The sequence below is a fragment of the Dromiciops gliroides genome, chromosome 1 (genome assembly GCF_019393635.1).
Source record: "Dromiciops gliroides isolate mDroGli1 chromosome 1, mDroGli1.pri, whole genome shotgun sequence".
Taxonomy (NCBI): Eukaryota; Metazoa; Chordata; class Mammalia; order Microbiotheria; family Microbiotheriidae; genus Dromiciops; species Dromiciops gliroides.
In genome coordinates, this window is record NC_057861.1 from 46,411,072 (window position 1) to 46,431,125 (window position 20,054).

Below are 20,054 nucleotides of genomic sequence, written 5' to 3' on the forward strand. Positions count from 1 at the left end.
GTACGACCACAGCAGGAATGCCTTGTTCCGTGGAGAAATGATATCGATCAGCTGGAGACTGTGCAGAAGAGGGCACCCAGCAACATTAGCAGTCATGGTCAGAATGTTTAACTCTGTGCCACTCTGGCCTGGATTAATCCTTTGGGCTGCCATCATCATTGGGGAAGCTCAGGGGGATAGGATGGTGGAGTATTTGAAGGACTGTTACATCAAATGCCTCTGTGTATTCCATCTGACCCCAAAGGGAAAAAGTAGGGGAAATGGGTAGAAATTGCAGACACCAAGGTAAGACTGATATAAAGAAAACCTTCTGTCCAATTAGAGATGGAAGGTGCTGCCTCTGAGAGATGGGGGAATTCCCTCTCATTGGAGGTCTTGAAGCAGCAGCTGGATGACCCTTCCCCCTATGCATTATAGAAAGGTTCCCTGTTTAGGCATGGGCCAGACTAGGTAGCCCCTCCCAAATCTGAAATTCTCAGATTCTGTGTGAGGAGTGGCAGGAGAGGCAAGGAATAAATACAAAAAGAAGATCCATTTTCCTGCCTTTAACTTTACAGGTGGAAAGTTCTTCAAAACACCTCCCTTAAGGCCCAGTCACTACAGTTAGATCCTGCAGCCCCATGACCTACAGCCCCTTCCCCTACAACTGGAGGTCCTTCTTCCTCATTCTCCAGACCTTTTGAGCACCTCCTCCCCTCAAAACCCAAACACAAAAGCATATGAACTTTGGGATTGGGGGCTGGATCCACCTAAGTCTATGGGGGCCTCAAGAGTCAGTCAGGAGTCTATCTTTCCTCATGCCTCACCATCATCCCACCTCTGACAATTACCATCTCTGTAACCTTGCACAAGGTGTTTTACTTTCCTGGGCCTCGGTTTCCCCGTCTACAAAATAAAGGGTTATACTAGATGGCCACTGACTTCTCTTCTGCCTCTAAATTATGATTCTCTGATCATCCTCTGATTCCTAGAAAACAGAAGCTTGGCACCAGAGGGAAGTGAGGGTGAAATGGGAAGAATTGCAGAGACAGATTTTGGTAATAAGTTAACAACTAAAGTCATTCAAAGGTAGAAGAGACCATCTCAGAAAGTAATGAGATTCCTGTTTTCAGAGGTCTTCAAGCAGAGGTCGGCTTGCCATTTGCCAGGGATGTTGTAGGGGGATCTTTGTTCAGGTAGGGGGTGGATCCAATCCCCTGTGGGGTCCATTTCTACTCAGAGGTGCTCTGTTTGCTGTTCCACCAGGACTGTCCCCCAGGCTCCCAGGACTTCAGGGAGGTACAGTGCTCGGAATTTGACAGCGTCCCTTTCCGGGGGAAATATTATACCTGGAAGACATACCGGGGAGGTGAGTGGGCTTCCTGAGAGGGGATGGAGGGAGGGAAAAATAAGGAATTGATAACCTGCACCCAAGTGAAGGGAGTGGTGAACAGGAACAAAGAGGAATGATCTTAGCCCCCTTTCATCCGCATCAGTATCGGATCATAGATAGAGAGGCAGAAGAGAACTCAGAGGCCACCCAGTCAACCCTTCACTCTATAGTCAAGGAACCTGAGTTCTAGAAGACTTAAGTGACTTGTTCAAGGTCACACAGCTTATGAGTGACATTTGTTATCCCCTGCTCCGACTTTGCCGCTCTTTGAGTTCCCCATTGTTTGGTTCCCCAAGCATTTATTAAGCACTTGCTGCATGCCAGGCAGTGAGCTTGTAGGACAAAATTGAAATGAGTCCCTGTCCTCCGGGGTATTACATTTTCCAAGGTAAAGCCTGAGGTGAGGAAGGATCAGAAATGATCAGCTTTGGGGCAGCTAGGTGGCGCAGTGGATAAAGCACCAGCCCTGGATTCAAGACTCCCTGAGTTCAAATCCAGCCTCAGACACTTGACACTTAACTAGCTGTGTGACCCTGGGCAAGTCACTTAACCCTCATTGCCCTGCAAAAAAAAAAAAAACACAAAACAAAACAAAACAAAAAGTAATGAAAAAAAAAAAAGAAATGATAAACTTTGTTCTCTCTGGGACATTCAGTAGCTTCTCAGCTACACTAAGAGGTAGAAGAAGCTGTCCACACCTGGGGTGGGGAAGAAAGGGGATCAGAATGCTCTGAAAGCCTGGAGAATATGACAGTGACTCTTAGCTCCCAGAAAACCCTGGGCCAATGAGGTAAAAAGTATGGATGGGGAGAAGTGCAATTGAGAATTGGGAGAGAAGAGTGGATGTTGACAGCTGATGATCACTTACTTCCCAATGCTGCCTTCTTCCTCCAAACAAGAGGCTCATAACCTGCAGTCCCCAGAGAGATTTTAGAGAGATCCATCAACTTAAGTGGGGATAAAATTGCATTTTTATTTTCACTAACCTCTAACTGAAATTTAGCATTGCCTTCAAGTATGAATGTCTTCTAATGGGGGCCATAGGCTTCAACACTCTGCCAAAAGTGGTCCATAACAAAAAAGTTAAGAACCCTCGCTCTAAATTGTCTTTTTTTTTTATGAGGCAATTGGGGTTAAGTGACTTGCCCAGGGTCACACAGCTAGTAAGTGTTAAGTGTCTGAGGCCGGATTTGAACTCAGGTACTCCTGACTCCAGAGCCGGTGCTCTATCCACTGCACCACTTAGCTGCCCTCTAAATCGTCTTTTAATTTCAACAAATTCCCAACCCCTGCCTCCTTTAAGGATCAGATCAAGAGAGACAATCACCAGGCCTCATTTCCTTCATCTTCCATCCTGAATGTAGTTGGCAAACACATTGTATCTACTTAGGATACTGCAGAGGGTAGTCCTGCCAGGGATGGGGGGAGCTGGACCTGTCATGATGAGCTTCCAAGGTCTCTTTCTAACTCTGTGAATCTCTCCACTGCACCGCACTGCCTCTCAAAGAACTCTGGTGTCCACTTTTACAACATTTTGCAAGAATGTTTAGGGATGAACAGTGAAGAACATGTTCTGTCTGCCTCCTTTCAGCCAGCCCTACTCCTTCCCTAGAACCCTGGATCCTCTTTGCTCCAAGGTCCTGGCAGGCTCCATAGCCTCCAGTCACCTGCGGTTAGAAACTATTCTCTAGGGGCAGCTAGGTGGTGCAATGGATAGAGCACCAGCCCTGGATTCAGGAGGACCAGAGTTCAAATTTGGCCTCAGGCACGTAACACTTACTAGCTATGTGACCCTAGGCAAGTCACTTAACCCCAGTTGCCTCACCGGAAAAAAAAAAAAAGAAACTACTCTCTACTAAGGCCACTCCTTACTCAGGGAGAGGTCAGGCTGAGCACATGGCTGACACTATCAGCTCAGACTGCAGCCAGAAGGGAGGCTTTAGATCCTGAGATTGGGGAGGCAATAGTACCTTGGTTCTCTGCCCTCCTCAGAGCCCATCCAAAATATGATGCTCAAGTCTCAGCAGAACAGTTTAAGGGATCAATCTTCTGAAGAGTGTCCCTTATTAGAACATAAATTCCTTGAGTTTGGGGACTACTTTTCCCCTGGTATTTACATTCCAAGCTCTTAGCACAGTACCTGGCACATAGTAAATGTCTGCCTGCTCACTCACTCTCTCCCCCTTCACCTCCCCACTTCTCTAAGCAGAGCAGGATGGTGAAAGGTTTTGAGACCATGGAATACAAGGATTTGGTTGGAGGAACTAGCATTGTTTAGCCTGAAAAAGAGAAGATTTGGGGTGGCCTTCTAGTGGCTGGAGGAGGGATTAGATGGGTTCTCCTTGGCCCAGGGGGCAGAACCAGAATCAATGGGGAGAAGGTACAAAGAGGAAAATGTAGGCTTGATATTCAGAGCAATTTTGCAATAATTGAAGGTGTCCCAATGGGCCCCCTCAGGAAAAAGCATGTTTGCCCTCACATGAGATCTTCAGGCAACATCTTGGATGAACGTTCGGTTGGGTGTGGCAAGGAAAGATCCTTGTTCAGACTTAAATTGGATTGGCCAGCCTCCATGGTCTCTTCCAACTCTGAGATGGGGTGATGGCTGCTCTACCCACTAGGGGGTGTGAAGTCCTGTTCCCTCACCTGCTTGGCAGAAGGTTTCAACTTCTACACAGAGCGGGCAGCAGCTGTGGTGGATGGGACGCCATGCCGACCGGACACCGTGGACATCTGTGTCAACGGAGAGTGCAAGGTGGAGAAGGGCAGTGGGAGGGGGAGGGAGAGGGCAGGAGAGCAGAAAGGAGGCATCAAGGGCTGATGAGGAACAGTGCAGTTCTACAGACATTTACAATTGCCTACTCGACTACACAGCTGTGTGTTAACTGCTGGGGGAGATACCAGGTTTGAACAAGACGTAGTTCCTGTCCTCATGGTGCTTACAATGTAGAAAGAAGGGCAGTAAAGCCCAACTAACACCCATGCACAGAAGATTTGAGCATTGAGCAAAGCAAAAGCCCTATGCTCTCTGTGTGCAGTGTGGAGTGTGAGGGGGAAGCAAGACACTGTAAGCGTAGATACTATGCTATCTAAAGACACAAGTGAGAGAATCCACAGCTATTTGGGGGATGGTCATCCAGTGTGGCTGGAGCAAAAACTCCAAGGAGGAGAATAATAGGAAATCGAGCTGGAAAGGGAAGGGAGCGTCTTGAATGCCAGGCAAAGGAATTGTAAGTTTATTTAGTGGGCAATGGGGAGTCACTGACATTTTAGAGCAGAGCAGGGGCATGACCAGATCTATGCATGAGAAAGACCAGACTGATGTGCTATGTAGAATGGATTAAAGAATGATGGACCTATAAGGGGACCACTGCAAGTGTCTTTACAGGGGGTGATCACAGAGAGTCGCAATAGGATTGGAGGAGGTGATATACAGGAGAAAAGGGAGTAGCCCAAGGTCCCTTCCCTGAAGATTTCCCCTCCCCTCTAGCATGTAGGCTGCGACCGAGTCCTGGGTTCAGACCTTCGGGAGGATAAGTGTCGGGTGTGTGGGGGTGATGGAAGCTCCTGTGAGACCATCGAAGGTGTATTTTCTGGGGCCATCCCCAAGGGCGGTAAGAGTCTGGTTGTTCTGCACCAACCCTGTGGAGGTATGCCCAGAGTCAGTAGTACTCAGGGACCTCTCACACACAGACAGGAACACAATCTATCCTGGGGAGATAGGGCAGCAAGGTGGCCCTGCTGTCTTGGGTGACCTCAGATCCCAGGAAGGGAATGGGCAAGATATGCTGGGTAGAAGGGAAGGGGATAAACAGGATGGAGAGGAGAGGGGAAATGGACAAAGGGATGAGGGATGAATTATGGGGAAAGGACAAATTAATTTGGGAGGAGAAGAAGAGGGGGAATGACCAGGTGGGGAAGAGGAGACTATGGGGATGAACCCCTTAAGAGGTGAACATTTGGGGCCTATTTTCCAGAGTATGAAGAGATCATTTGGATTCCCAAGGGCTCTGTCCATATTTCTATTCAGGATTCGAATCCCTCGCTCAGCCACCTTGGTGAGAGAAAAAGGGATACTTTGGGTAGTCGAGGACCAGAGGGCATGATCTATGGAAGACCGGAGAGGAAAGGGACTTGGGGACAAAGGTTTTTTGGGGGGAAGGGAGGTAGAGCTGATTTCCCCCACCCTGTTGTACTAATCCTACGTCCTGCCTTGTACTAGCTCTAAAAGGGGAAGATGATGCCTTTCTCCTGGATGGGCTGCCCAAGACCCCCCAGCCCCACCGCTTGCCCCTGGCTGGGACCATCTTCCAGCTACACCATGGGCCAGACCAACCCCAGATTCTGGAGGCCTTGGGTCCAACCAACATCACCATCATTGTCATGGTAACCATGAAGCCAAGGTGGGGATGGGAGGGGGAATAGGATGAGGGGTGGAAGGAGGGGGTTGGCCAGCCAGCCTCTAGGAGCTCCTTCCTCTTGGGGAGTTTAGTCCCCAAGGCCAGGCTTGATTAGCACAAGCTGGGACAGTTCTTGGTAGGGCTCCCTGGGCCTAGGGACTCTCTTCCTTTGACATGTCCTGGCCCCTCACCCTCACCCCCATCCCACTCCCACCAGGTCCTGGCCCGATCGGAGCTCCAGGGAATCCGATACCGCTTCAATGCGCCAATCTCTCATGAGGCCCTGCCCCCATATGCCTGGCACTATACACCCTGGACCAAGTGCTCGGCGCTGTGTGCAGGCGGTGAGGCAGTCCAGTGATGGGTGGGGCAGAGAAGATGCTAGGAAGGGACTGGAGCCCCCCAGGGGGTTAAGGAAGGATTAAGGATTCTGGAGAAGTAATGGGGGGGGGCATGTGGAACCAGACACTGGGGTGGGGAGTGGGAGACGAGAGAGGAACATAAAGGGGAGGGGGGGAAAGGGGCCTGCCTGGGTGGGTAGCTCTCAAGTCAAGCTGGAAAAGGAAACGTGGGAGTCCAGGCTCCTAGCTCTGGCTCCTTTGGTGCAAGGCTGGGGTGAGGATTGGGATGGGCAGGATAGGATCTGGGAGCTGAGCTGGCCCCTCCCCATCCCCCAGGCAGCCAGGTACAGGCTGCAGAGTGTCGGAAGCAGCTGGACAGCTCCACTGTGGCCCCTCACCACTGCAGCCCCCACAGCAAACTGCCCAAGAGGCAGCGGGCATGCAACACGGAACCCTGCCCCCCAGAGTGAGTACCTGGGCTGGGGGCCAGGGGGAAGGGCTGGGGGAAAGGCTCACTCTTTGAGCGGCCCACCTAAGGCTCCTCTAGAGCCCTTTCCTCATCCCAGCGTCTGTGAGGCAGACGCTGTGAGGTCTGGGTTCAAATCCCGACCCTGCTACTTCTCACGTGACTTTGGGCAAGTCTCTGGGACTCAATTTCCTCATCTGTAAAATTAGAATTTGGGATTAGATCACCTCTAGAGTTCCTTCCAACTTGAGATCTGTGATCCTGTGGTGTAAGCCCATTGCGGGCGGGGCCTATTTCATTCTTTGTGCTTGTGTCTGAGCCCCCAGAGGCCAGGGACAATGTATGACCCCCAAGGACCAAGCACAGGGCTCTGCAGCAGCTTCAGTGTTGGATAGATGAAGGCACAAATAACTGCTCCTCTCTCCCCCCCTCCCCCAAATTTCTGCATTTCCCCCAGCTGGGCTGTGGGGAACTGGTCGAGCTGTAGCCGGAGCTGTAATTCAGGGGTGAGGAGCCGATCTGTGGTGTGTCAGCGCCGGGTTTCTGCAGATGAAGAAAAGGCTCTAGATGACAGCGCCTGCACCCAGCCCCGGCCCCACGTGCTGGAGCCTTGCAATAGCCCAGCCTGCCCACCAGAGTGGGTGACTCTTGACTGGTCCGAGGTGAGCCCTCCCCTGTCTGCTCCTCTCTGGGTGAGACATGCCCTTCAGAGGGGCAGCCCTGGCAGGCTCACCCCAAGGCCCCCGTCTGCAGCCTCCTACACAGATCCCCCATAATTGCCCAGACTCCCTTGGCTTGTCCAACTCTCTTCCTGTTTTTCCTACAGCCGCCCAAAATGTTCCTGCTCTCTCCTTGCTCTTCTTTTACCATCTCTTCTTCCACTCGACTCATGCCTTTCTCCTGCCTTCCCCCCACCACCCCCGATTATGTCAGGGTGCCTGGCTGAACCTGGAATGGTTTTCCATTTACACCCCACCCTACCCACTGGCTGAGGGAAGCCTCTTCCTATACTCTTTACTTTCCCAGAATGCCCAGAGTATAAGACAGTGGTTCTCAAACTTTTTGGTCTCAGGACCCCTTTAGGCTGTTAAACATTACCAAGGACCTCAAAGAGATTTCGTTTATGTGGGTTATTAGCTGTCCACATTTACCATGTTAGAAATTTAATGTAACATTATTTTGAAAATAGTTTTGACCATGAGGACACTTTGAGAAGGGAGACTCTTAAGGTGCCCAGACCACACTTTGAGACCCACTGCTATAGGAGATTAGTACTAACACCACCACCACCCCATGCCTTCAAGGAAATCCCTGAAGTCCCTGATGCCAAAACTCTTTATACCATTCTCTGTCCCCAGTGTACCCCCAACTGTGGGCCTGGCTTCCGACACCGAGTCGTCCTGTGTAAAAGTGGAGACCACAGTGCTACGCTGCCCTCTAGCCAGTGTCCAGCGGCTACCAAGCCTCCCACCAGCATGAGGTGCAACCTCCGCCGGTGTCCCCCACCCCGTTGGGTGACTGGCGAGTGGGGAGAGGTATGGGTGCTGGGGTCTGTCCTCTCCAGGCCCAGGTTGGGGGAGGGCTTAAGGCAGGGATCCCCAAGGATTGGATGGGAGAAGACTCCAAGTAGAGAGGAGGGACAGTCAGGAAAACATGCATTCAACAAACATGAGAGTCTCTTATGTGCCTGGTCCTGTGCTTGCCTCTGCTGGGAAATAGAGAGGAGTCACCGTCAGCTCTGGCCATCAGCCATAAGCAAAAAGAGCCCTAAGTTTGGGTCTCAGTAAGTGCTTAGCCCTTTCCCACATCTCCAACCTCTGCTTTGGTCAATCAGTCAGTCAAGAAGAGCTAAAATGTTGAAGCAGCTGGGTGGTGCACTGGAAAGATGTCAGAAGACCTCAATTCAAATCCAGCCTCAGAGAGCAACACTAACTCATTAGCTATGCTCAGTTTCCTCATCTCTATAACAACTATTATTGTTATTAATAATAATAATACTAATAACATTGATTGATATAACTTTAAGGTTGGCAAAGCACTTTAAGGTTGGCAAAGTACTTCAGCATATCGTAACTCCTTTGGGGATAATCATAGTCCCCACCTCACAGGGTTGTTGGGAGGATCACATGAGATGTTAAAGGACCTTGCTGACCTTCAGGCGCTCTAGAAATTCGGCTGTTATTATCGTGTTCCAAAGAAGGGAGAGGATTTTGGCTGGGAGGATCAAGAATCTTGAATTTCTCAAGAAGGTCCTTCTGGTTTATTTTCCCCATTCTTGGTCCCCTATTGTGGGGACTAGCAGCCACCCTGGGAAATCTTCCAGAGCCAAAAGGGGAGGAGCTGGCCAAGAGAATAATAACTCACATTTATAGAACACTCAAAAGTTTATAAAACATGTTGCCCAAGGTCCTGTGAGGTTAAGAGAAGCTAGTGTCAGAGTCAGGACTTGAACCCAGAGGTAGCCTTTTGCTGTTCTCTGTATTCCCAGCACTTAGGACAGTGCCTAGCACACATTAAGCACTTAATAAATGCTTGTTGGACTGCCTGGCTGACTGACCATACTATCAGCTGACCAACTGACTAACTAATTGATTGGTTGACCAATTGATTGACTGATTGATGGAGTGATTGATCAATTGATTGACTGACCAATTGAAAGAATGAATGAACGACCAACTAACAACTTGTGTAAAGCAAATTCCTCTATCTCTCTGAGCCTATGTTTCCTCTCCCACTCCCCCACCCCACCCCCACCCCTGCTGAGCCTAGACCCTGACAAGGTGATCCCTAGGGTCCCTTCTGGCTCTGAATCTCACTTCCTTTCTGCATCCCTGGGTCTGCATGCTCTCACCCAGTCTGTCCACATAAATCTATATTCATAACAAGCTCCCCCTCTGTTGTCACCAGTGCTCAGCGCAGTGTGGCTTCGGGCAGCAGCTGAGGTCCGTGAAGTGCACCACACACACAGGCCAGCCATCCTGGGAGTGTCCTGAGGCCCTTCAGCCTCCAGCCATGCAGCAATGTGAGAGCAAATGCCAGAGCATCCCCGCAGGGGACAGCCCTGAAGGTACTCACGCAGGACCAGAAGGAACGAGGGGGGAGGGAAGGAATTATGGGCCAGGATTAAGGTGACCCACATCTGCTGGGTTACAGGCACCAGCTCTGTTGTGAGTGTTCCTCCCACGTTACATGTGTTGCTGCTGCAGTCCCCGTGCCTCTTTTTGTCACGCAAACCTTAGTTTGTGTAAGGAAGCTTTGGGTCCACAGTGAGAAAGATAAGAGGTCTGCAGTCTGCCCTCTGGCCTGGTCTAATGCCTTTGGGAGTTTGGGATTTAGTCTGGGCACCACATTTTAGGAAGGACCTAAACTGCAGGTCATTCAGAGAAGGGTGACCAGGTGACTATACAGACTGGGTCAAGTATGGAGAAATTCAAAGACCTGTCAGGGAGAGGAGAGGGGTTTATGCTGAAGGGAAAGACCTCAGGCTGACAGGGTCACAGTCTTCCAGTCTCAGAAAGGCAGATGGATTAGATTTGCTCTGCCTAACTCCCAAGGGCAGTACAAGCAGCAGTGTATTTTTCTGAGATGAATTACAGGGAATCTGAGTCTGCTCCAGTATCAGCAGGAGCGTCCTAACCATGAGAGCCAACCCAAAGTAGAATAGGCTGCCTCCGGAGGTGGTGAATTCCCTGGTGCCAGAAGTTTTCAAGTTGAAGTCAGATGACCACTGGGCAGGATTTTGTCAAGAGGATACCTTCTTTTTTTTTTTTTTTTTTTTGCGGGGCAATGAAGGTTAAGTGACTTGCCCAGGGTCACATAGCTAGTAAGTGGGGCAGCTAGGTGGCGCAGTAGATAGAGCACCGGCCTTGGATTCAGGAGGACCTGAGTTCAAATCTGACCTCAGACACTTAACACTTACTAGCTGTGTGACCCTGGGCAAGTCACTTAACCCCAATTGCCTCACCAAAAAACTAAACAAACAAATAAACAAAAAAACCAACAACACATAGCTAGTAAGTGTCAAGCGTCTGAGGTCGGATTTGAACTCAGGTCCTCCTGAATCCAGAGCTGGTGCTCTATCCACTGTGCCACCTAGCTTCCCCGAGGGGATACCTTCTTAGATGTTGGGCAGATAGGGTGGATGAGATGCCCTTAGAGGTCTCGGTCATCTTTGAGATTCCGTAATCTCTTCTCTGCCCTCAAGAAAGACTCCCCCTCCCCAAATCCCTGAATTGGGCTCCCTTTCCTCAGAGGGGTTTCAGAGTAAGGGAAGGAGATGCCCTCTGCAGCCCCCTCCCTCCAGTTCTGGCTCTTGATCCTCCAAAGCCAGGCTCTCTGCCTTGGTCAGCTGGGACTGGGTGGGGTGGGATGCTCAGACAATAGCTCCTGGCTCCCTTCTTGCATTTCTCTGGGGTGGGGCAAACCACAGGCAGACTTCAGACACAGGCAGTCATGGGGTTTTGCAGCTACTCAGCTCAAAATGTTCCCCCGTGCTGTTTGTTGCATGTATACTTGTTGCATCCACGTACAATCCTGCCACGTCATGTGGGCCCCCCTAGAGATAGAACTGGCAGTTGTGTTGCTCAGGGCCAGTAGAACAACATTCCAGGAGCAAGTCACTCCAAGTACATCCTCAAACTAATACTAATACAAGAAGTAGTTAAGATAAATTCAGTTGATCTGGAGGAAGAAAAGTTCATGGATGGGTACTGTTAATACCCTTGATCTATCAGCTTCCATTTTTATTTTTGTTTTTTGGAGGTAATTGGGGTTAAGTGACTTGCCCAGGGTCACACAGCAAGTGTCTGAGGTTAGATTTGAAGTCAGGTCCCTTGACTCCAGAGCTAGTACTCTATCCACTGAGCTACCTAGCTACCCCATCAGCTTCCAATTTTAACTCATTGTTCTTGCTAATCAGGTACTAAACTCCTAATCGGTAAGGGTACTAAAGGGAGGTGATGGATTCAGTTTTTCCAGTCTCTAAATTTCAGTGACCTGGGACAAAGCCCCTGATGTCATGCCCTAGGTGAGGCTCTGTGTTCCCTCCCTGGGCCATTTGTCACTGCTATGGGACGCAGACGATGTCAGATGTTGCCCGTCTTTCTGCTGCAGGAGAGCTTTCATGGGTACACCGTGTATTGGCCGGGGGCGGCACTGGGACAAATGCGGGAGTGGAGCTGGCAGGATGCGTGACTCTCCTTCTTTCCCCTCCCACAGAGTGCAGGGACGTGAACAAGGTCGCCTACTGCCCCCTTGTGTTCAAGTTCCAGTTTTGCAGTCGTGCCTATTTCCGCCAGATGTGCTGTAAAACCTGCCAGGGTCGATAGGGGTGGGGGGGACAACCGCTGGAGACATGTGAAGCTGAAGCCTGGAGGCTGGGGAGGGGAGATGGGATGGGGAAGGGGGAGAAGGAGGGGAAGGTTGGTAGTTTGAATTCATTATTTATTGGGCATCACCACAGGACCTGACCCTTGCCCTATGCCCCAGGTAGAGGAATGTGTCCCAGCTGAGGCCTTCTAGGCTCCCCCAGCCTTAAGGGATTGGTGGAAGGGATGGGAGCAGCTGATGGGAGCATGGCCCAGAGATCCGACAGGGCCAGGGGTGGGGGCCTGCGGCCACAGAGCACAGCCCTGCTACTGGGCTCCCCACTGAGATTTGACCTGAATTTGTACTGTGAAGAACTGGGAAGGGGGCTGGGGAGTTCCTGTTCCCACCCTCTTTGCCACCCTTGGTGCTATGGGGTGCCCAGTGCCAGTGCCCCCGGGTCCTCCCTTCTTACCTTAAACCCTGAGTGCTTGAAAAGGACCTCTCTCTCTTCCCTGCTGCTCCCCTTCTGAGAGCACACATTGGTCTGAAAATGGAAGAGGGACTGTCCCCCACCCAGTCCTTGGTCCCCACCCTCCTATACTCCCAGCACAAGAAGGGTTCTCTCCCGGGTCAGGGCTGCCCCACACGGTGCTATAATCCACCCCTTGTCCCAACCCTGGGGCATGGGGACTGGGCAGGGAGCAATGGCCAGGGAATGTCTGGGATTCCAGGCATAGCTCAGCCCTGGCCCCTCAGTGTCTCCCCACAAGCAGGCCCCAGGTCAATAAAACTATCTTGTGTCTATGTCCCTGCATGTGGTCCTTGAAGCATTCAGAGAAGCCATCCCTGGGGGAGGTGACCAGCCCCTGAGCATCCTTCTGAGAGTGTCTACAATACCCCAGACCTCATCTTGCTGGGAAGCTCTATGGTCTACAAAGCACTTTCTCCAGAACAGTCAAACAGTGTGGCTCAATCTGGGGCCAGGGATTATTTAGAGGCCCAAGGTTTGTCTGGGTTCAGGGCTCAGTTCTAGATCAAGGCTCTGTGCAGAGCTGGGACTCAGTTTGAAGTCTGAGTTCACACAGGCCTAGAGCCATTGAGAAAAAAAGGATCCAAATGCCTCAAGTCAGGACTCAGTCTGGGAACAGGGGTTGGGGGCTCACTTTGGGCTCAGGGTCACGATGATAAGCTCTCCAGTCATAGTACAGAGCAGTTTTCTTCATAACCCTATGGAGAAAGCTGTGCAAGTACCCCCTCTTTACAGATAAGGAAACTGAGGCTCAAAAAGAAGACATTTACAAGGAAATCCAGATAGAGCAAAAACTCGAACCCAGTCATGGTTCCTTCAGTAAACTGCTGCTTCTCTTTGGTCTGTGCCAAGCCTGAGGGACCAGAGACTTTGCGGAAATCTGGAAGCAGCTTTGGGAAAGCTTTGGAAAGTCTTTGGCAGAAGCTACAAGTCTCTCCCTCTCCCCAAGGTGTGGGTATTTCAGATGGAAGGTTCTACTCTCAGCCTCAGAGAGTCTAGTTGGTCCATCCTATGTCTCCTTCCAGCTGCTAGACATATTAACATGAATGTCTACCTCCATAAACAGGTCTTATTATTCAGCCAGTCAAAAACAGGTTCCCACCTAGAGCCAAAAAAAAAAAAAAGTGAAGGTAGTGGTCACCTTCTCTCATGACCCAGACTCACTAGTTGACCCTGGCCAAGTCCTCTTCCCTCTCTGGGGCTTGGGATTGGGCAAAAAGGACAATAGAGATCAGCAAGACAGACCTCCTCATGTGGTATAGAAGGAGCTCAAGACCCAGGGGGAAAGAAGGATCTTGTCTGCCCAAGCTCACTTGAGGAAGGTAGGAGGGATAGCTCCTCTGCTTCCAAGGCCAGTGCACTCACCATCATATCACAGGTAGGCTCTTGGGTCTTTTCCAGCTCTAATGTGCCATGTTCTTTTTTTTTTTTTGGTGAGGCAATTGGGGTTAAGTGACTTGCCCAGGGTCACACAGCTAGTAAGTATCCAGTGTCTGATGCCGGATTTGAACTCAGGTCCTCCTGACTCCAAGGCCAGTGCTCTATCCACTGCATCACCTAGCTGTCCCTAAAGTGCCATGTTCTAAGGGCCATCCCAGCTCTAATATTCTCGGCAGAATGGAAGGTTCCTTTCAATTTTGAATTATTTGTTCTTTGTTCTATGGTTCCTTCCAGTTCTAAAGCACTTATCTTTACACAGGAACTGGCTAGATCTTGTGTAGAGAGGGTTTCTTACACTAGGAGCTATAACTTGGAGCAGCTACTCAGGGTGATTTATCTGTGTAAGCCACCAGGTGGTGATCAAAGCTAGAACTATACCAGTGCATTTAACTGAGCATGTGCAGACTCACCCAGCAGTCCATTCCTTAAGCTACCAACTCAACACCAACTGAGTGTGTGAGGTCTACAGCCTTCCTCTAGTATTCCAATCAGAATACTTAAAATCTGTGGAGAATGGATTAATTTTTTTAAGTAACTCATAGGGGCAGCTAGGTGGTGCAGTAGATAGAGCATGGGCCCTGGAGTCAGGAGGACCTGAGTTCAAATCCGGCATCAGACACTGGACACTTACTAGCTGTGTGACCCTGGGCAAGTCACTTAATCCCAATTGCCTCACCAAAAAAAAAGAATAACTCATAATTCTCTTGTTCATTGTATACTATCCCTCTAGAATCCCTATCATTTCTTTTATAAGTCACAGCCCAAAAAACTCAGTTACTTGGAATTTAGTCTAAAAGTATTTGCTAAAATAAAATGAAAAGCTCTAACTGTGTTTTAAGTCCAAGCAGCCTAAACCAAGCTGTCCTTGCTGTAGTAGAGTCAGAATTTTCAATTTTCTTTCTGATTCTTCTCAAAGCAGGGGAAGAGGAACCTCCAAAATGCATCTGTAGAAAAGCACTACAGGCAGCTGGGTGGCACAATGGATAAAGCACCAGCCTTGGATTCAGGAGGACCTGAGTTCAAATCTGACCTCAGACACTTGACACTTACTAGCTGTGTGACCCTGGGCAAGTCACTTAACCCTCATTGCCCCACCAGAAACAAAACAAAAACAAAAACACGATTGAGTATGGTCCATCTTCAGGTCAAAAGGGAAAAGGAGAAACTGCTTCATTGTTTCACAGTGACTCACTATCCTCATAGATACTGTATTCAACTCCTGGCAGGCTGTTTGCAACATATTTTAATGAGCTTTGTTGTTGTTTAGTTAATTAGTCGTGTCTGATTATTCACAACCATATTTGGGGTTTTCTTGGTAAAAATACTGGAGTTATTTGCCATTTCCTTCTACAGCTCATTTTTACAAATGAGGTAACTGAGACAGAGTTAAGTGACTTGCCAAGGGTCATACAGTTAGTAAATGTCTGAGGCCACATTTGAATTCAGGTTCTCCTTGCTCCAGGGCTATCTACTACCACCACCACTACCACTATAATCTATCTATTGTACCTAGCTACCTTGAAAATAATCTTCCCCTCTCATCCCAAGTCACTTCTACAATCAGACACTCTCTTCTTGAATTCTCCTAGTAAATCACAGTTGATCCCTAAAGCCCAGGAAAGAATCTACCACAAAGCACTATGTCTTGCCTTTTTAAAAGTCCCATCAGGATGTCTCAGATCCACCCTTTATGTCACCTTTCCCATTCGCCTTCCTCAGGGCTCTTTGGCTGCATCTCTCTCTTTTTTTTTTAAGTGAGGCAATTGGGGTTAAGTGACTTGCCCAGGGTCACACAGCTAGTAAGTGTTAAGTGTCTGAGGCCTGATTTGAATTCAGGTACTCCTGACTCCAGGGCCGGTGCTCTATCCACTGCACCACCTAGCTGTCCCTGGCTGCATCTCTTTAAGACCTAAAAATCCTTGGGGCTGCTAGGTGGCACAGTGGATAAAGCACCAGCCCTGGATTCAGGAGAACCTGAGTCACTTAACCCTCATTGACCCACAAAAAAAAAAAAAACCTAAAAATTCAATCAATCCAGGTAAAAACAATTACAGGCTAAAAAGGATACTGCTTGAGATGGGTTGTCTGAAGTTCCTTTAGACTCTTGACAATCCACATTCTTTGTTCTCACAAGTCTGTTATTCTGTGCTTCTATAATCTTTCCTCATTGGGCTCCATTATTCTTCTTTTAGTCTTTTCTCATTCTCTTATTCCTAATTGCCAAATATAACATAACACAGGCAACAGCAACAAGTGGTAAGTGTAGAAATAGGTACAAGAAGAGCTAGAGCCAACCTGGGGAATCAGAGAAGACATGGGCCTAAGAGCCAGCCAAGCAGGAAAAACTTGGGGCAGAGAGTCTGGGAAACAATCTTGGGGGTATGAGCCAGACCCCAGGTATCAAAGATCGGGATGAGGACTTGAAGCAGAAACAGGCAAATAGGAGTGAGAGCAACTCAAAAAGTAAGAGTTGGCACAAGCAGAAGTTCAGACTAAAAGAACACACACACACACACACACACACACACACACACACACACACGAGGCCCAGAGTCCGAACCAACAAGTGTAGGAAGATGAGATTTGTGATTCCCGTGGAACCAAAGGAATGTAAGACAAAGCTTGACAACTCTGTTCTACCTCCTCTCATCTTGCCATGTGAAGCAGAATATTCTGCATGGATTTAGGCCCCAGCTTCTGGGGGTGTGATGGGAGTTGGAAAAAATTTGTTCACCTCCAGCTCAAATTTAAGACTGTTGTAGAGACAACTGGTTAGCATTGTGGGTTTGTGTCCTACCTGGGGTAACAGGGCAGCTAGGTGGTATGGATAGAGCACCAGTCTTGGAGTCAGGAGCACCTGAGTTCAAAACCAGCCTCAGATACTTACCAGCTTTGTGAACCTGGGCAAGTCACTTCACCCCGTTTGACTAAGTTTCTTCATCAGTAAAATGAGCTGCAGAAGGAAATGGCAAACTCTCCAATACCTTTGCCAAGAAAATCCCAAATGGGGTCAGAAGTGAACCCAACCCGACTGAAACAACAACAAAAAAAAGAAAGAACAGCCAGTTGGAGGAAGTAAAAGGAGTTCAAAAGATAGAGCTGAGCAGAAGAACTCTCATTATAATGGCCAGGTGTCCTGGGGGACCAACTAACAAAAGAACTGAAATAGCCTGAAGCCATCTCCTAAGTGTCTCTGGGGAAAGAAATCAAAATAGCTGCTGCAGTTCAGTGAAGAACCAGTGGGTGGCAGTAGTAAGTCAGGAAAAAACCCAATAGATGGTAATAGCAGTTCAGTGAGGTTGCAACAGATGGCAGTATAGTCTCTGAAAATAATAATATGAGCATTTAGATATCACTTCAAAGTTTGCTGAAGTTTTATATATGTTATCTCATTTGACCTTCACCATCCTGTGAGATAAGTGCTATTGTTGTCCCCATTTTGTAGACAAAGAAATAGGCTGGGAGTTTAAGTGATTTGTCAGCAGTAGGATCTGAACTCAGCACTGACTCGAGGCCCAGTGCTTTCCCACACCCAGCACACATATAGTTCATAGGCACAGATCATAAACATTGCTCAACTGGTATTTAACACACAGTCATAGGAAAATTCATACCTCACCCCATCTTCTACATACATAAGGGATTGCATTCCCATACCATGGGGGGAAAAGGAACACACATACTGCCTCTCCCCCAATACCCCAGACACCTCACATTCCTAGGTCTGCATACTAGCTGGAAAAATCTCTGTGCTTCTGAAACTGCTGTTTAGATATTACCCTGAAATTGTTGTTGTTTGTCCTCTATTCTGGTTGTTGAAGAGAACCATGACATAGGGGTGATGCTTCATGACCAGTGCTCTGTCCACTGTGCCACCTAGCTGCCCCAGAGAAGTTGGTAGGACCTAAGTTCAAATTTGACTTCAGGCACATACAGTAGTATGTGTGACCCTGGACAAATCACTTAACCCCAGTTGCCTTAAATATCTGGGGCCATCTCGAGTCAATTTAATATATATCTTGCCACTGGACCCAGATGGCTCTGGGGAAGAAAATGAGACTGACGACTTTGCACAACCCTCCCTCACTTAAATCCAATTCATTGCAAGTCATGACATCACCCCATGTCAAGGTCTTTTTCAAGAACAAAGGACAAACAACAACAGAGCTTACCCAGAAAGCTGCTCATGGTATTGTTGAGTTACTGTCTTTGTTACATTACCTGCTGCTGATTCTGCTCTGAATTGCAATTGCTACTAGAGGAAGAGAACAGCTAGGTGCTTCAGTGGAAAGAGTGCTGGAAGGGGGCAGCTAGGTGGCACAGCAGATAAAGCACCAGCCCTGGATTCAGGAGGACCTGAGTTCAAATCCAGCCTCAGACACTTGACACTTACTAGCTGTGTGAACCTAGGTAAGTCACTTAACCCCCATTGTCCCACAAAAAAAAAAAAGAAAAAGGAAAGGAAAGAGTTCTGGTCTTAAAATCAGGAAGACTCATCTTCTTTAGTTCAAATCTGGCCTCTGACACTTCCTACCTGTATGACCCTGGGCAAGTCAGTTAACTCTGTTTGCCTCAGTTTCCTCATCTGTAAAATGAGCTGCAGAAGGAAATGGCAGATCACTTCTTCGAAGAAAACCCCAAATGGGGTCACAAAGAACTGGACACAGCTGGAATGACTGAACAACAACAACAGCCTAGAGGAGTAAAAAAGACTATTCAGAAGGTGGCCTATAGCCTAAGAGCTATACTGTAATCAGCTCCTATTGTCCTAATCAACACAGGCAAAATCCCTCTGGTCGAGTGTCTTGACCTGGAGTCAGGAAGACCTGAGTTGAAAGGCAGCCTCAGATACTTACTAGCTATGTTACCTCAGGCAAGTCACTTAACCTCTCTCTGCCTCAGTTTCCTCTATTGTAAAATAAGGATATTAATAGCACCTACCTCCCAGGTTGTTGTGAGGATCAAATGAAAGAAATTTTGTAACTTTTTCAATTATGAAATCTTAAGGCCCTCTCATTTCTGTTTCCTGACACAAAAAACCCCAAAGGAACAAAAACAAAGTCCATGTTAAAAATAGCTACAGTCAAGCCAAACCAATTCCCACATTGGCCATATGAGATGATCTTTGTAAAGTGCTTAGTGAGGCGCCTGGCACCTCGTAACCACCATATAAATGATAGTTGTTGTTATTGTTATCACACACTCACATCAGGTGAGTAAATTCTTTTCATATCCCTTGGAGAATAGTGGAGGGGCATGTGGAAATCCTTGGAACCTGTATATACCAAAACTTTAGGGGCAATATAGAGATGGGCACATTTGTGAGGAGCCTAAAAATGTTTGACTTGTGGTCCTAGGTCTGCCACTAAGTTCCTACCCCTCTTTGGGTCTCTGTTTCTCTCTCCTTAAAGTGAGGAGATTGAACCTGGTGATATCAAAGGCCCCTTCCAGCTCTGTGTGTCTGGGCCTCAGATGAGGACCTCTTTTCTATTTCCGGTGTGACCCACTTAGGGCTGAGTCTGCCAGGCAGGTAGACAGATATAGATCCAATTAGTAGAGTCCACTTTCTCTTTCCTGTAACTTCCCCTGGACATCATGATTCCCATTACAGGTTCTACTTCCCATTCTGCTACTAGCATACTATGTGACCTTAAGCAAGTCACTTCCTTTTGCTGCATCTTCACTTCCTCCTGCAGCCAAAGGGGGAGAAGAGCTCCTCCCAACCATATTATCAAATAAGACCATGGATGGAAGAAGGCTTTGAAAAGTCTCACAAAAAAGAGTCTTTAGGAGAAAAAGTTCTTCCTCACCTCTGATCTCAGTCTACAAATATATGTTTTGTCCTTGGTATGTCCCTAGCAGAAGGAAAGAAATTGAATCTGGTTTCCCACCATTCTCTGAAAAAGGGTTCCACATTTCAGACAACTACAGTTACATCAACCCAACCTCAGCCTTCCCCTAAGCCTTTTTCCCCAGGCTTCTTCCCAGACCCTGAAAAAGGCTGCTATGATGTTCAGCGGGGCCCCATCCCTAGGGCTTCAGGGCCCACCATTCCATTCAACAAGCCTATCTTAAGCACCTGGTATGTGCTAAAAAGGCAGGCAGCTGGGTGGCACAGTGGATAGAGTGCTGGGTCTGGAGTCATCTTGAGTTCAAATCTGGACTCAGACTTATACCAGCTGTGTGACCCTGGGCAAGT

The 20,054-nt window shown here is 48.4% G+C and overlaps 2 protein-coding genes across 2 annotated transcripts in view; one reads left to right on the forward strand and one right to left on the reverse strand.

Annotated features, from left to right (window-relative positions):
* Nucleotides 1-12,690, forward strand: part of ADAMTS10 (ADAM metallopeptidase with thrombospondin type 1 motif 10) — a 35,835-nt gene extending 23,145 nt beyond the window's left edge. Inside the window, exons 15-25 of the mRNA XM_043988626.1 lie at nt 1,246-1,348; nt 3,994-4,127; nt 4,863-4,986; nt 5,350-5,430; nt 5,595-5,758; nt 5,990-6,116; nt 6,450-6,579; nt 7,037-7,241; nt 7,938-8,114; nt 9,487-9,646; nt 11,797-12,690. Coding sequence (XP_043844561.1) covers nt 1,246-1,348; nt 3,994-4,127; nt 4,863-4,986; nt 5,350-5,430; nt 5,595-5,758; nt 5,990-6,116; nt 6,450-6,579; nt 7,037-7,241; nt 7,938-8,114; nt 9,487-9,646; nt 11,797-11,906 — 1,515 coding nt within the window. The 3' untranslated portion in view covers nt 11,907-12,690. The remainder of the gene's footprint in view (nt 1-1,245; nt 1,349-3,993; nt 4,128-4,862; nt 4,987-5,349; nt 5,431-5,594; nt 5,759-5,989; nt 6,117-6,449; nt 6,580-7,036; nt 7,242-7,937; nt 8,115-9,486; nt 9,647-11,796) is intronic.
* The window catches only part of LOC122743591 (tyrosine-protein kinase ZAP-70), a 197,620-nt gene that overhangs the window by 77,208 nt on the left and 100,358 nt on the right, over nt 1-20,054 (reverse strand). The window lies entirely within an intron of this gene.